General features: G+C 28.2%; 2 protein-coding genes across 7 annotated transcripts in view; one reads left to right on the top strand and one right to left on the bottom strand.

Annotated features, from left to right (window-relative positions):
* Positions 1–422: 422 nt before the first annotated feature.
* On the top strand, positions 423–9,308 carry LOC122568716 (transcription factor SPT20 homolog). Of its 3 annotated transcripts, XM_043728796.1 has the most exons (22): positions 423–701; positions 1,746–1,856; positions 1,947–2,138; positions 2,252–2,370; positions 2,477–2,726; positions 2,880–3,092; positions 3,214–3,392; positions 3,480–3,689; positions 3,792–3,951; positions 4,035–4,109; positions 4,227–4,245; positions 4,336–4,562; positions 4,649–4,808; positions 4,892–5,097; positions 5,167–5,314; positions 5,419–5,612; positions 5,686–5,823; positions 5,918–6,014; positions 6,185–6,261; positions 6,347–6,530; positions 6,746–6,912; positions 7,059–9,308. In XM_043728796.1, the coding sequence occupies exons 2-22, from the start codon at positions 1,809–1,811 to the stop codon at positions 7,212–7,214; spliced, it is 3,219 nt and encodes a 1,072-aa protein (XP_043584731.1). In that variant the 5' UTR covers positions 423–701; positions 1,746–1,808; the 3' UTR covers positions 7,215–9,308. The 3 variants fall into 3 exon arrangements, with proteins under 3 accessions (XP_043584731.1, XP_043584730.1, XP_043584729.1); XM_043728795.1 differs by having other exon boundaries at positions 4,227–4,562; positions 6,749–6,912; XM_043728794.1 differs by having other exon boundaries at positions 4,227–4,562.
* Positions 6,599–17,385, bottom strand: part of LOC122568718 (1-acylglycerol-3-phosphate O-acyltransferase Pnpla3) — a 16,432-nt gene continuing 5,645 nt past the window's right edge. The window contains exons 2-14 of one of the 4 annotated variants that reach the window (XR_006317184.1): positions 13,640–13,752; positions 13,350–13,469; positions 13,068–13,256; positions 12,836–12,919; positions 12,482–12,658; positions 12,230–12,405; positions 11,565–11,675; positions 10,879–11,033; positions 10,712–10,799; positions 10,538–10,631; positions 10,263–10,461; positions 9,902–10,188; positions 6,599–6,802 (exon numbers count right to left, since the gene is read on the bottom strand). Coding sequence is in view for 2 of the 4 variants with exons in the window: in XM_043728798.1 (XP_043584733.1) it covers positions 9,998–10,188; positions 10,263–10,461; positions 10,538–10,631; positions 10,712–10,799; positions 10,879–11,033; positions 11,565–11,675; positions 12,230–12,405; positions 12,482–12,658; positions 12,836–12,919; positions 13,068–13,256; positions 13,350–13,469; positions 13,640–13,752 (1,697 nt within the window). In the remaining 2 variants the exon portion in view is untranslated. Of the gene's footprint in view, positions 6,803–9,666; positions 10,189–10,262; positions 10,462–10,537; positions 10,632–10,711; positions 10,800–10,878; positions 11,034–11,564; positions 11,676–12,229; positions 12,406–12,481; positions 12,659–12,835; positions 12,920–13,067; positions 13,257–13,349; positions 13,470–13,639; positions 13,753–17,385 lie in introns of those variants that run through there. The other 3 variants (XR_006317183.1, XM_043728798.1, XM_043728799.1) reach the window with 3 other exon arrangements.

The raw sequence follows: 17,385 nt of genomic DNA, 5'->3' as shown, positions 1-17,385 counted from the left end.
TGAACATGAACAATTTATTTAAAGAATGGGATCCCACTCGTATATTGGTAATGGTATTTTAATGTAATACCTAGTAGTACAGTTGTACCATAAATGAAAACGGATTTATACAAATTAAATAAATATAAATTTTTCATAAAAAATAAAAAATCTAAAGTTAATATATGATTCTTGAATAAAAAATTTCTATTCTTATAAAATTTTAATCAATTAATGCAGACTACTATTTATATATCCTTTTCATAAATAAATTTGCTAAAAGTTGGTTAGACTTCTTAATATTGTTTCTCTCTTACATTAATAACTTTCCCGATAGATCTGTCTTCTTTTTATTCGACATCAGTGTTGGACATGAAACACTAAATTCGTCTTTAGTTGTTCGAATGCTAGTCGAGCTTGCGAACTATAAATTGAGTAACTCACTAGAGAGAAATGTGGTCAATTTTCCAGTCTATGATTGTGTGGTGTTTGTATAATAGGTTACATTGTGTCCTCTAAAATGACGTTTCTTAATTGTAAATATTATTTATTTGACACTAAATAATTTTTATTGATTATAAGAACTCGTTGACAAAAATTTTCGCTATCTGTAAACTTGTGTATTATTTACCAATTCGTATGAGGTTATGATAAGAAAATTAACTTGAGTCACATCCTGTGTCCAATGTTTACTATTAGATTACTTTTTGGATCCATTAGAGGTAAATAACCTATTGTTTATGTTTTATTTGAAAGATTTAAATGTGATTTGTACTAATTCATAAACATTTACATAACCTCTCATGTAGCGTGCTTGTTTTGACATTCGGTGGATTCACGCTATGATTAAAACATATTCTCGCATATTTATTTGTAACTTGTACATAACCCTCTGTTTCGATAAATCTTATTTATTGATCTTATTTTTTACCTTTTGATACTCCTTGATTGCATTAATTTACTATTATGTTTGAAATACTTGTTATAATATTCAAAAGGTGAGATAAGAAACATAATAGCCTCATCGATAAACAAATGTAATAAAAAATGCATTTGTAAAATATTTCACATTAGTATATTTTACAATTCATAACAAATTATGTTTTTACTTTTTATCAAATTATTATACTTAACTAAAACCTCTTCCAACGTTATAATTTTTTATTTTGTGCTGTATATATATCTTTTTATATATTTTATATATTTAATATCATATTATTGTATTATTGTACTACTATTGTATTGTATTGTATTATATTGAATATAGCTTTATGTAATGTTTTGATATATAATTTTAAATTAATTTTATTTATAAATGTGATACAAATGTTTTATTCTACTAGTATATAAGCAATGAAAGTTCATTACAGAAATTTTTATATTTTTTAATATATATATATATATAAATTCAGTTATTGATAATTAAACTATATAAAAGATAACCTATTTAGATGAATAAAAAATACTTTCTCTAGTCCTTTCTCTCTCTCTCTTTCTTTCATAGATCGTACTGTATTATATATGATTATATATATAACTAATATCATAAATTAGTGATATTAGCAATTTATGTCTTATATTAAACACATTTTTTAAATATAATAATCTTAAAAATCTTGTAAAATTTTAAAAATTACAAAAAAGATATCTTATAGTAAAGTATTTTATTTACTTAAACATAATGACATGAATGTTTATTAAATTAATATAATACAAATTTTGTGTCATAAAAACCATAATATTAATATTTTATGAAATTGTTTTAGATTGTGAAAATTCATTATTATATCAGATATGACATTAAATGGTTTTAGCAATCAAAAATTAAAATGATTGATACAGCCTGTAGTTTAGAAGATGCGTGTCGGCAGGCTCAGGTATTATGTTATTATTATTTTCTAATTTATTATAAGTTTCTAGTTAATTCAAGTAGACTTTAATTTTAAATATTTACATTTTGTATGCAGGATATGATAAATCAGGTATCCAAATGTTGGAAAAATGTTCAAGGACAAAATTCTATAAGTTTAGCTTGTGATAAATCATCTATTCAAAAAAAAGAACAGAATCATTCTAAACACAGCATTCAGTCTAAGTTAACTAGATTATATTTTGAAGAACTTACTAAAGTTCCTCATGCAACTCCTGACTCTGTGTTGGTACGTACACTTCTATAGAAATAATATTTTTAATATTGTTAATATTAAATATATTCCACAAATTTAATATAGATTAATAAACTAGTTTAATAATAATATTTTTATTCATGTAGAATAATCTAGAAAATGAATGTGATCTTTTGGGAAGATTGGTGCAAAGAGAAAGTCTATATACATTAATTGTTAATCTCTATGCTGGTAATAAAGGATACTCACTAGCTGTAAGAAATAGGTAAATATATTATACTTTTCTATTAAGTATATGTTAATATTTATTTACAATATATTTAGAAACTAAATTAATAATAGTAGATTAATAAGTAATTTTAATTTAATAGTGATAAGGGAAATCAGTATGATAAAAATTCAATATTAGCTGAAACACAACTGATGGGTTACGAACAGGGTGAATTGCTTTCATGTATAGATAATGGTCAATTGCCTGCAATGTTGGCTGAGCAATTAGAAACTAATCATTCTCATTTATTTTATGATGGTTGTATAATAGCTGAAGTTCGAGATTATCGAAAAGCATTTCCTCATACTAAAGCTGAAGTTCACCATGTGCTTCTTAAGCCTACAACACAAGTGAGAAATAAAAAAAAAATAACCAGTTTTTCACTAGAAATTAAATTTGAGAAATATTAATATAAGTGACAAAATAAGATAATAAATAAAATAATAATTAGGTTTTAACTAAAAAATTTAAATTAATCAGCATAATATCTTAATATCTTTTAGAGTGTACTCTCAGATGTATCAACCTTAACTAGTGATGGTGATTGGAGTCATGAAGAGCGATTAATGTTAGAATCACATTTAGTCGCAGCTACCCAAGGACCTCTTTGTCTTGATCCAAATCCTATTCCTAGCATAGCTACAACACGATTAAGGCAATCTAAATCTTTGCTTACTGATCACCAACTTATGCGGCAAGCCAAAAAGTTTTCACAGGTAATTAATTGTAATGGATTAGAATGCAACTGTGATTTCTATTTAGTTTGCTTGTATTTTTAAATATATTATATCATGCTTAATTCTAATATTTGAAATATTTTACATTGTTTTGTTATAGGTTACGGTTAATCGTAAGAGAAAATTGGAACAATTAGCACAACCAGAGGGATTAACAATACAAGATTTAATGCAAAAATTAAGAGCAAAGAGAGGAGTAGCTACAACCACTGCCTGTCCACCACCTTCTCTTACAAATCCTCCTCTACTTCCACCAAATACACCTATTGATGTTTTAAGGTACATTTCAGTAAAAAGTTACTATTATTTATCAAACGTCACTATTCATTATCACAATGTCACAAATTTATGCTTCATGTATGATAGATTTGCAAAAGCATACGAACGCCCGCGAGAAACAAAAGACTGTTTGCCACACGTTATAGAAGAATATATATTAGAAACGGGAGGAAGTCAAGGTGAAATAGATCACATAAAGCTCTCAATTCTACAAAGACCTTCTAATTCTGAGTACCTGGGAGAGCTTTATATGGATAAGAATCATCGTGAAGGAGAGAAAAACGGATCTGCATGCCGGCGAGTATTTGCTCATCATTCTCTTTTTATCAAATAGAATTTTATATTTTGTTAAAGTTATAAAAATTGATTGGATAAATAAATATTTGGAATTTTTTATAGATTTACATTAGGTACAAGAGTTCTGGCAAATCATTACATTCAACAATTTACGGAAATATTTACGGAAGAGGGTAGGAAGAACGTTAGAATAAAACATGTTGTACCAGGGCAGGTCCCTCGCGTAACATGTACACCCGGTATGCAACGAGCACATCAACAAGTATGTATACTACAAAAGTGAAATTTTTTTCTTATTATATGCATTTTCAAATAAATACTTTTTGGTTAATGAACTTGTTTTAGGCGCAGCAAGCAAAAGCAGCGCAATTAGTTGCTCAGCATTTACAACAAGCTCAATCTCAACATGTCGCGCAGCAGGTAAATCAAATATTTCTCGCTAAATATTTGAATAAAATTATTATACTTTTAATAAATGTAATAAATCTTAATAAGACTGTTCTGAACTAAACTAATATTTAATAATAATTATTTCAGATCTTATCAAGAGCTCAAGGTCAGTTAAATACTCTAGCTGGTCAAGTAGCTTCAATGAAAACTATAACAGAAGCCACTACTTCTGCACAAAATAACTTGACATGCGTAGATGCAACAAATATTCCACAAGTTATTGCTCAGAATGAGACTACGTCAATGAGTCCAGGGCAACCTTTAACTAATGGTGGATCAAATGCCTCCACATCTGTACAGATTGATAACTCTACTATGTCAGTTGCTGATGGCAATTCCTGTAATGGATCTGGAATTTTAGTTTTTCAGCAGAAATTAAACAGTAATATTAATAATGCTACATCTACAAATGTTCCAGTTTTGGTAGGAGTTATACATGAATTTATATGAATTATGTATAACATTATATTTTGATGTTCAGACAACTTTACATATTTCTCTATTTATAGCAAGCTCAATTGCAAGCTGGAACACAAAATTGTGTTACGGAAACCGTTAATCAGAGCCAAAATGAAATACCATTTAAAAAACATTCTACTAATCCCGCGATAACAGCTCTTGTAACATCTCTCATGAATTCTGCTCAACAATTTCAACAGCAAGCTGCAGGTTTGTTATGACATTGATATAAACTGTAATACAAAATAAAAGAAATGCTAAAAATAAAAGTATTTTATTAAACATTCTTTCAGCAAATGCAGCAGCTGCTGCTATGAATAGTAATGCACAGACTACAAACAAGTCAAATAATGCTGCGATCCTTAGTTTGTTAAATAGCAGTCCTGCCAATTTGACGCAACAGAAAGTCCAGCCACGAAGGATTTCTTTGAATGCTTCCATCCCATCTAGAGTTCTTAGTCATGGAAATGTCATTAATGTCCCTAATACAACTGGTCAAGTAAGTCAATTAAGCTTGTACTTATACGTTTTTAACAGTATTCTGAAATTCTAAGAAATATATTTTTAGGTAAGGGTGAGTTTAAGTTCAACTTTAACAGGACAATTAAGTTGTAAGCAACAACCAGTCAAAGCAACAGCTGTGAAATTAGCTCGTGTGCAAGATCCTAATTCAACACTTGGATTATCAATGTCAGGACTTTCAGCTTTGTTAGCAGGTAAATATTTGAAGATACACACAAGGTGCAATTAGTGTATATTTTTTCTATTATTTCTATTCTGTCTTATTTAAGGTAAACATAATTAAAATTATGTATTATAGGGACGCCATCTGCGGATAATCCAATACCAGGAATTAATTCTGGTTCGTCTCTCCTTGAGCGGTTAACTGCTTCTTCCAGTCAAAATAATCAATCTGCGACGCCAATGAGTACTCCACCATCAACCAATGTAAACCTGCAGGGTGTAAATCTTACTAGTCTGTCGAATTCCATCAATGGTCTTCAAAATGTTCAGGTTGTGGAGAGCTGCTTATTTCAACATATGGCGTAGAAGATGAAATACTACTGTACTATTCATTATACAACAGGTATCATTTCCTGGACTATCACAACCCATTACGATGTCGCTAAATGTGTCAGCAACGACGGGTTCCGTTACACCTACAGGAGTCATTGTTTCTCTGCCTATATCATCTGCAACTAATACTTGCACCACGGTTTCTAGTGTTAGTTTTTTTGTATTTCACGCGTCTGCTCATTTCGGTTGGTTTAACACAAAATGTACAAAAATTTTTCTGAAATATTGATTTATATTTCTAGATGGTAGCTACTACAGTTGTTACAACAGCTATTGCTGGAAGTACACCAACAGTAGTAATAACTAATCCTGCCAATACTCATTTGTCGTTACCAATTGGTAAGAATTTTTCCTTTTTGATGCACTGATTCTAACCTTCATATTAAATTACTTTATTTAAAATATTAATGTTTGACTAACAAAGATAAGTAGATGTTTTATGTCTATATAAACTGAATAATTATGATATACGAAATAATCTGTATTTTATTATACAATAAATGTTGTAGCCCAAATAATACCTTCAGCAGTCAAAGGATTATCGCAACAAAACATACGTAGTAGTAATTCTGTTACCCTTGCACAGGTATTTATAAATTATATATTGTGTTATATAATATGTAATTAATAATTTATTAAAGTCCTAAAATGAGATAAAGATTACTTCTTAGGGTGGACAGGCAATTCAACTTGTTGGATCTCAAAGGCCACGAGTTAATCATATAGCACGTCAAGTACAACCAAATCAAGTTAAATCAACTGTTTTATCAAATCAATTAGTAACTGTGGCTAAAACAGTGACAGCCAGTCAGTTAATATTGTCTGGTAATAAACAAGTGTTAACTCCTATAATGGGTAAGTTATACCCATAGATACCATGTCACAATATATTGTTATTTAAAAATAGATTATAGACAGTAACAACAAATTCTATTGCTTATATATTATTTTACGATTTTTATTATACAAATATGTATAAATATTTTCATATAAGCTGCTTACTTTATTCATGTTTAGGACATTATATTAAATTTTTTTTCAACAAATAAGGATAGTGTCATGTTTTATAGCAGCAACGAAACCAGTGCTTATGGCGTCCCAGACGACATCTTCTTCCCAAGTAGTACCTGCAAATAAACAAACATTATTGACAAAATCCTTGCATGCTAGAGCTTCTACAGGGCAGTGCAGTCAGCAAACTCAAAGTCTTGGAGTGGCAACATTATCACAACAACAAGTATGTATTTTTGCATTATTAATATAAGTTTTTAGTTAAGAGAAGAAAATTACATATTATAAAAGATGATGTAATATAAAAGAATATATATACTTCTAAATTTATTTAAAATTATAAGTACAATTCAAAGATTGTTTATTCTGTAGTTACAGAGAACTCTTGTTAAACCTGTACAGCTCCAACAGTTACAGTGTTTAACTACACAACATAAAGTAGCGGTTGCAACTGGCAATTCACAAAACAGGACTCAAATTGAGCCTCAGAGAAATTCTACATCTGGCCCTGGGGAAGATCCAGCCTGAACATGTTCAAATAATTAATATTTCATCACACTGAAATAATTGGAGCCTGCCTATAAGGAATGTAATGAGGTTTTTACATATTAAGTTAATATGACATTTGAAAATTTTAATTGTAAATTGCATGCAATTATAATTGTAAATTATACAATTTTTATTCATGAACGATCAATGTTTAACAGTAAAGACATATTTTATAAAAATCAGCATAATACATACTTGTGCACATGTGCAATAAATTATTTCTACAAAAAACGAAAAAAAAATTTCTACCTCAAAATATTACTTTGAGGATGGTTTCAATTATTGTACATATAACTTATACATACAATATGATTTGTTTTATATTAAAAAATATAATAAATATTCCATTTTTTATTGACCTCGACCCTTCTTTATATTATTGTTATTTATTTCGAATAAAAATATTTTATGATATACACTTTTTGTAAAAAATCGGTCGCTGCTAGCTGCACATATAGAACTAGTGCAGACGAGCGACTTTGTCCGCAGTATATCACTCTGATCATATGTCTGTTTTCGTTGTTGTTAACTGGGAAAACAAATAAACATATATGATCGCAGCGATATCGCGCGGATAAAGTCACTTGCTGCATCGGGTCTTATGTTACTTCATATGTACACATTAGAATCATTAAAAATGTGTGGTATTATCTCGAGACTAGGGAATCGATTTGGGATTCGAGATGAATCATCAAAATTTGAGTGGAATTCCGATATTTTCGTATTTCTCAAGATTCTGAGATTTTGCCCAAATCCATCTGAACTCTAATTTATCCCAAGTTCATAATGTTAATTCGTTAATAATCATAGACAGATAAAGTAAATTAAGTTTTGTCTTAATATTTTTATTTTATTAATTATATACATATTAACATGTCATAATTTAATATATAAACTCTTGAAGATAGCTATTTTCAGTACTATTCATAATTACAAATATTGAAACAACTTTCGAAATAATTTTTCGTAGTTCAAAATAAGCATGAAGTGTTATTTATATTCTTAACAATTGCAATAAAATTTGTGAACCGTTAGTTTCATACAAGAGTACTTAAGAAGATATCCAGAAATGAAATAATAAGTTAAAATACAACAAATCTTTCATCCAAATTAGTAATTAATCTTAAAATAAAATTACATGACTTATGTATGGGACCGAGTGGAAGTTACAAATATGTAAGTCGAATAATAAAGCCGAAAAAATAAATAAATTTCAATTATGTAACTATATACAGTTTTTAAAACCATAAAACATTTTTATGTACAATTTAGATAGATTAAGTAATATACAGTATCACTTTTTAAACATATAAAAATTAATACATATATAACATTTACATATAAGTTACATGATAATAATCTAGGATGTTCTTATACCTATACTAAGTCAAATACATACGTCAAACATATAGTACAGTACATATACATATAAACACAGCAATTTTTTTTTAATAATAATACAATTTAATATGTAATTAAATATATAACTTGTGCTTTTTATAATTATTGCTATAAGTCACTTATTACATAATGATATTTAGTTCAGTATATGATACAAAAATGTCATTCTTTAACCATAATTAAATATCCTCAACAGTGATTACGTCAATAATAAACAGTATAAAATTTTTGTATATTAGTTGGCATTCAGTTCCAGCTGTATGCAATAACAAAATTTGTTTTCCTATCCTAATTTAAATAATTAATTTTATTATTTATTTAAGTATTTATTGCAAATAAGAACCGCACAAATAATTTGGCACTGCTCTGTGTTGGAAAATATCTACATAAATATTTTTACTAAGAAGTATAACAGAATTAGAAAAGGAGAAAAAATGGGGAAAATAATTTACTTAGCTCTCATGCTTACACTCCTCGTCAAAAAGATAACCTAGGTGTGCTATCTTTAATTTCTCAATGACGCGTGTAAAGTTTTCCGTCTGTGCCATTATTAAATAAGTATATATGTTTGATAAGTAATTATTGTTAGTTACAATGTATGTTGATTATTATTTTCTTACTGTACATGTATTATCATTTCGTTCTTAAAATAAAACAATTTTTTTTGTTACACACTAAACCTCATAATATTTTTAATTATTTTCAACGAACTGCATATTCTGAGCTCATAATGTTTTGATATTATACGTTACAGACAGAAAACTTTACACGCGTCATTGAGAAATTAAAGATAGCACACCTGGATTATCTTTTTGACGAGGAGTGTAGAAGCATTATGGTTAACATATGAAACTTCTAACAACACTCAACATAAAATCCGGATAAATATCTTTTATGATGTGCATTTCCATCATAGTCAACCTCTTCTTGGAGATCTACTCATACTTGATTTACAATTATTTAATAATGATATTAAATGTTTTTTACCACGATACATTAATAATAAAATACTGCGTATGCTCTGTTGAAGATACTTCTTATATATATATATATCACATTTTTATATGGTTACTTGTATTGTATCTTATATTTATCAGTGCATAACACAGACTGCTCTTGTTTAATAAAAGTGTTTTCATCCATACCCTTTACTTCTTTAAACGACATGTTCTTCAAATGTTATAAAAAATTATCAATATTGAGCACACTGATATTATTTCTCTCTATAATATCACCAACATTATTGACTACAAAAATATGCATACCTGATAATATAATTGACTATAGATAGTGATGATATTCATTGTCTATATCAATTATCATAAGAAAAAATCTATTTTACTTTAAATCTTTAATCATTGTTAATCCATTTCCGATTGGAAAATTGGTGGGTTGGAAGCTCTTGTTGTTTGTAAATTTTTACTTATTTCCCATTCACTCTCCGGATCAGAAGATGTATTTAACACACCCAAAATATCATCTTCTAAAGACATTTCTGATAAATTTTCTATGCTTTGTTGATCTGCATCAGTATATAGGGATTCTGTTACAGCTAAAAGATAAATATTTCGCGTGTAATCTATTTATATAATAAATATACAATAATCACTAGTTAAAATAACTTACTATCATTGAGGGTGTGTTGAGATAACCATGTGGGTGTATCCCACTCATCAAATTGTAATTTTGTATTATTTTCAATTTCTTCCATGGATAACATTGCATGTGAATCGGAGTCTGTAACGTCAAATATCTCTGTCACTTGCACTTTGTTATTATCATCCATGTAATAATATGCCATTACAGCTTCTTGCTCAGAAGTTACCTATATATTTAAGAAGAAAATTTACATTGTATTGATATTGATTATATATAATCACTAATAAATGTTCATAGTTTACCTGAAGAATATTTTCAAAAGTATCATCAACAGTTGAAAGATTGGACATATTTATAACACAATTTGAGGTATTAGCATTATCCTCCCATGGTTGTCTGAAATATATAAGTTAAAATAAGAAATATCATTTATTAATTAAAAAGTTTTAAAATACTATTAAGATTTATAGACTTACAATTCATTGTATTGTAATGTCAAATTTAGATTTTTCTTATTTTTATATAAACTATCAGTCTTTTCTGCTACTTCCATATTATATATGTCTAAAAAATGAGAAAGATTAATATACAAGAAAATTTCATTTTTATAATTAGTACAAAAAGTAAACAAAATTTTATTTACTTGAACCATATTCTGTAATGTCTAACTGACATTTAATAGTCTGTGGCACTTGGTAATAGGCATTGATTTTAGGAAATAGCATACATAATTCGTTTAATAAAAATGTTCTTAATTCTAATAGGTTCCTTCGCAATTTAGGCACATTCAAAATAAACCTGAAAATAAAATAAAATATTAATTCATAGACAACTGTTATGAAACTAAGAAAGTATACGCATAGTAAAAAGAATAAGTTATAGAAGCAAAAAGTTAAGATTTTTGACATTAAATGTAAATAATTTAAATAAATAACTTAAGTAACTTTTTCACAATTTAAAACATATATTATATATAAATATAAAAGTTCTATTTCCTTGAACCATGTATGTAATGTCTAATTGACATTTAATAGTCTGTGGCACTTAGTACTAGACATTAAGTTTGAGAAATACCATACTTAATTGGTTTAAGAAAAATGTATATATATACATTTATTATATTTAAAACATATATATAATGTGCATAAATGCATTATACATGAATATATGGAATGAAACTTTATAAAATTCTTATTCAAAGTAATAAGAATTCTATTTATAGCAAATATTTTCAACTTATGTAATTTCCAATTTCATCTTTCATAATTGTATATTCAGGTAATATATAAGACATTTTATATAGCAATACATAAGAAATGCAAAGCTTACCAAGAAGATGTCATATTATGTCTAACACAAGACATTTGTGGAGATGTATGAAGAATATTGCCAATTATATTGTATTCCAAGGTGTGACTTTCTATCTTGTTACCAATCAGACTATGACCACATGCATAATGTTAAATATGATATTATACATAATCACAATATCAAATAAATAAAAAAAAACTCATTCAATCAGACAATTAGAATATGAGACAAATTGAGTTATGTTTTATCAATTTGGATGATTACGGGAATTTTAATATAAATATGATTTTAAAGCAATATTACATAGAGTGAAGTTGAAAGGTTGAAAACATAAATTTGATTCCTAATGATCACTAACCATAAAAATTAATAACCAGCATTAGTTAATAGATAGAAAAGATATGAATATACTTACTAATTTTACTACAATAACAAGTCTGTATTTATATATATTATTAATTTTTAATTTAATTATAAATCATTTTAATTATACCATTACTTTAGTAGCATGCAGTTTTAAACAAGCAATATATCATGCATATTAGTTTCTTATTCCATTGATACACAACTCTATCAAATTATGTAAACATTACAAATGCAATATATACATTAATTATTTTAAAAATAAAAGATTCGTCAAAAAGAAAAAAAACAAATGATGCAATGCATAATAATATACTTACTTTGTGAAAGTTGCATATACTACATCTGCTGGCAGTGTACATGGTAGACTAAGTAATGATAAAAGTTTTACACTTCGATGTTTAAATAACCAATTAATGAGGCCTTTATTAGCAGAATCAATTGCATCTTGAAATATGGTCATAACTGTTTCAGGTAAATTAGATACTAGTGCTTCCTACAAAATATATGTGTACATTTATGTATAAAAAATATTCTTATTATAATTTACACTGCACATATTAAAGTTATACCTGTCTATGCATTTTACATTCTAAGCATTCAGGATCATAATCCATGTTATCATCAAGAGTTTCTGAGACTACAAATGTGGACTGTACAGCTAAACATCGGGTACAATTAAGTAAATTATTGCGGTGAAGAAATCTTAATGCATCATCAAAACCTTGTTTACACATGTTTGAGAGCATCTGTAAAGACAATTTTTAATAATATTAAAGTTCTTTATGATATTAATGTTTAAATATATCTTATCTATATAATTTTGTTAATTTTTATTTCTTAATATCCTTTTTATGTTATCTTATCTATGTTATTTTATTTCCTTAATATCCTCTCTATTTTACAAGTACTTCATATAATCTTACCTCTAGATTTGGTGGGAAAAGTATTCTTGCAAACCTATATATATTTTGTCTTGAAAGCTCAATACTCGTATTGGCAAGATTGACCTATTAATTATAAATGTTCATTTATTATATTTTACATACGATTTAGTAATTTATTCTTTAGTAATCTAGTAATTTAATCTTAGCAAGAACAGTTATTTATTCAATTTAAATATTTCGTAAATTATCTGAATAATCATAAGTAACTTACATGGAAAAGTTGGGAAGAAACATCTCTAGGGCAAATATCACTTTCTCCACAAAAAGGACTAATTGTAATCGTATTTTCATCAAGTGTAGGAAGATTATCACTAAAACCACCATCCATATATCTAACACCATGAAATCTTGGTGGTAAGAGACCAGAAAAAATTGGGACAAATGCACTAGCCAATAATGCCTATAAAAGAAAAGTTTCAATATTACAAACTTAAATTTATATAAATTTTTAGTTATATAAACTATATAAATTTTAACATGAATATTGTTTTACCTGCAATAAATCTTCTTTAGACGAGAATTGAGAAACAATTACATTTTTTCCGTCGTATACCCTTGTTAAGGAAACGTGAAGCTTGCCGCTAACACGAATATGAGCATCATTAGGAAGATGCTGGAACAAAGATAATATTTCGTTATATATTAAAATATTAACAACAAGAGTTCATCTTAGAAATGTCTATTGCTGTATTTAATAACTTTAAAAGTGTAAATACTATATATGTTATTTTTTAAAAATTCGAATATTTATATTCATTTTAAATTATGGTTAATGATATGTACCTTCTGTAAACTTTCTAACAATATCTCCTGTACATTAAATGATGGACTAAATGGACCAAGAGTTCGCTGTCGTGCTTCACGCGCAACGCGTAATACGTTACTTGTGATCTCCCCTATAAAAAATGTGAGCTTATAATTATTATAGAGAACAACAACTAAGAATAACTTAAAGTAAATTATAGAAATAAATTTTATTAATTAAAAATAAATTATATTAAGATTTAATCGCATAAACTCCGTTTAAGTAGAAATTTCATTTAAATCGTATATAGCGATCTATGCAATTTGATGTAGTTAAAAACAGATCATTTATTTATCTTTTTCCATCATAAAATGAGAAAAAGCTATAAATTGTTTTGTTCAATTATAAGATACGAAAAATAAGAAATTTTGAGTTGTTCTCGATATCTTCACTTACAGCTTCATATTTACACACTTTTTTATTTTTTTCAAAAATCCTTAGAAGTTTTTATTACATTAACTTAACATATTTTTCGAGATAAATTTAGTATATTTTTATACCTAACGTAAATAAGAAGCAAATACCACTGATATATTTATCTTATCCCGAATTTACAATATACTTCAATTATATCAAGATTAAATTGGTTGTGATATGTACATATCCTTATATCACAAATATAGGTAAATGCAAAATTATATCTATAGGGTGTGTTCATTTATAAGCTGTAAAAAAAATATATGTATATAGAGTCAGAAAAATGAATGAACTTATATTATGAATTAACTAATATTATAAAAATATAAGATCAATATTTTTGCATATTTATTTAGCATTAATACATCAGCTAAATTACACGATTTAACGCTATAATGCCGAATACGATTTAAAACCTCATAATGAATACAGATTGTATGTAGGATTTCATAGTTTCTACCATCGTTTTACATTATACTTCCATTATAACGTTGAATCTACCTAAATTATCTTACTGTTTCAAAGTTAGACATACTTCCTACATTTATTACATGGTCGCAGTTACAGTTCGTTTAAAAGTATACTATTTGGTTAATGATTTAATGATTAAAAAATGGACAAAAATATTTTCACTCTTTTCACTTTTTATAAACTCATTATGCCATGTTCTTTAAAATTACCTTACTATGTACTTAAAATTACCATTTAAAATTGTTCATAACATTAAACATTTAATATCTCATTTAGAAATCATGAAAATAAAGTAAAAATAATTTTTATCTGTGCATGAAACGTTGAGTGCAAGACAATAATTAAAAGTGAACATTTTTATTATAGATAAATAGAATTTGACTATCATGCCAACAGATAGGATTAAAAACGATAATAAAAGTTCTTTATATTTGGTTATTGCAAAAAGAAAACAGAAATATAATAGATTGAGAAAGTTCTATTCAATTCGAACTATAAAATTTTTGACATTGCTGATAACTCTTCAGAAGCTGCAGATAAATTATTATCAAATGTATCTTAGATCGGCAAAGACAACACGATAAGAAAATCTTACGAAGTAAAGACTTTAAACCTATAAAATTCAGAAAAATGTACAGTTTGAAATTTATGGTCTATTATAATATATGTTTATTATATTGTTATTAATTATGGTTATATAATATATAATATAATATATAGTTTATTACTATGGTTTATTAGAACAAGCTATACGAAAACTTTCTTTAGATACAATATCGACTGATGAACCAACATACTGGCTATCGGCATAAGAAAAAAAAACCCGGATTTTCTACACTTTACGATTATTAAATGTTTACACAAACATCATTTTTTTTAATTGTTTTTTTAATTTTACAATTTGTCCAGTGGGACATTAGGTAAAATGTTGTAACATGTGATTGAATAGCATATGGATGGTTACCCTCAGCGGGGTACCATTTTCGTGTTTTTTAGGTTATATCCTTTGTGAGATCAGCTGGGTGTTTCCTTTTTAGTCTTCTTTCTATGCTTGAACATCATTTCGTAGCATAATCCTGCCTAGATCTTACTTCAGTTCACTCTCCGATTCTTATAGACCTTCCATCCAAACTAATGTACACGAATGTAATAAATCATCTATACAACAATAGCTGTTACGTCGCGTGAAATGGTCCGTGGGACGTCCTTCATTGTCTGACCATTAAAGCCCAAGCAGCAATAGACAGACACCAATAAACCCAAGGCCAAAAATTCTTAGAACAATAGTAAACGCCCCATGGTACGTTAGAAACGAGGATATTCGGAAGGACCTGGGAATACCAACGGTCAAGGAAGAGATTACCAGATGCGCGGAAAGGTACAAAGAAAGAATAACAACACACCCAAACCGGCTGGCTGCGGAAACGATCAACACAAGCATAAAAAGAAGACTGAAAAGGAAACACCCAACAGATCTCACAAGGGATATAACCTAATAAATACGAAGATGGTACCCCGCTGGGGGTAACCATTCACATGCTATTCAATCACATGTTACAACATTTTACCTAATGTCCCACTGGACAAATTGTAAAATTAAAAATAAACAATAAAAAAAAAGAAAAACACATGGGCAAGAAGCAACGAAGAGCAAGCTGAAGAATTTTCCAAGCACCTATGCAACACATTTACACCACATAATATCAACAACAGCAACTTCAATTGTCATACGGACGATGATGCGCCAACCACTAGTACCTCAACTGACAAGCAATACACCATACTTAAAACAACAGCACAAGAAATTAGAAACATAATCGAAAAAACAAAAAACAATAAAGCACCAGGAATAATCAATGGTAAAATCTTGAAAAACTATGGAAACTAGCACAGATCATAATGCTACCTAAACCAGGCAAAGACCCACACCAAGCAGCATCTTACAGACCAATATCGCTACTTCCTATGTTTTCAAAAATACTAGAAAAAATAATATAGGTCCGCCTAAAACCAATAATAGAGAAGGAAAAGTTAATACCAGATCACCAATTTGGATTCAGAAACAAACACTCCACGATAGAGCAAATGCACAGGCTCATTAATGAGATAATACTAGCATTAGAAAACAAACAATACTGTACAGTCCTCTTTATGGACATCGAGAAAGCATTTGACAAAATAAACCACGAAAGCCTGCTACAAACAATCGGAAAACAATTCCCGGAGCAAATATACCAATTAATAAAATCCTACTTAAACAGAACCTTCGTAATAAAAATCAAGGACACATACTCTGAAGTTAAAGACATCAAGGCTGGGGTTCCGCAAGGAAGCGTCCTAGGACCAATACTATACACATTATACACGGCCAACATACCAACAACTACCAATAGCAAAATACTGACATTCGCGGACGATACAGCTGTACTAGTCAGGCACACTAACCCAGAAACAGCAGTCACATTACTACAAGAACACACCACAAATATAGAAAAGTGGCTGCAAGCTAAACAAATAAAAGCAAACCCCAACAAATGCAACCATATAACATTCACATTGCGAAAACAGACGCCACCAAACATCCTACTGAACGGCACGCACATAACACAAACAAGACAAGTCAAATACCTAGGACTACACATAGATACACAACTCACATGGAAACAGCATATCAAATCAATAACAGACAAAATACAGACAACAAGGAGACAAATGCACTGGCTAACAAGTCGAAAATCCAAACTAAGCATAGAAAATAAACTTAAAATATATAAAACAATTATAAAACCAATCTGGACATACGGAATACCACTATGGGGGACAGCAGCAAAGAGCC

This window comes from Bombus pyrosoma, linkage group LG6 (genome assembly GCF_014825855.1).
Source record: "Bombus pyrosoma isolate SC7728 linkage group LG6, ASM1482585v1, whole genome shotgun sequence".
NCBI lineage: Eukaryota > Metazoa > Arthropoda > Insecta > Hymenoptera > Apidae > Bombus > Bombus pyrosoma.
The sequence above is the reverse complement of the archived record's forward strand: the minus strand, read 5'-3'. Positions and strand labels throughout refer to the sequence as shown.

Excerpts from the sequence above, each read along its gene's own strand:
- LOC122568716 (XM_043728794.1), top strand. The coding sequence starts at position 1,809 with ATGATTGATACAGCCTGTAGTTTAGAAGATGCGTGTCGGCAGGCTCAG. Across the intron at positions 2,139-2,251 it reads CAACTCCTGACTCTGTGTTG|AATAATCTAGAAAATGAATG; the intron begins GTACGTACACTT and ends TTATTCATGTAG. Across the intron at positions 6,262-6,346 it reads ATTCTGTTACCCTTGCACAG|GGTGGACAGGCAATTCAACT; the intron begins GTATTTATAAAT and ends ATTACTTCTTAG.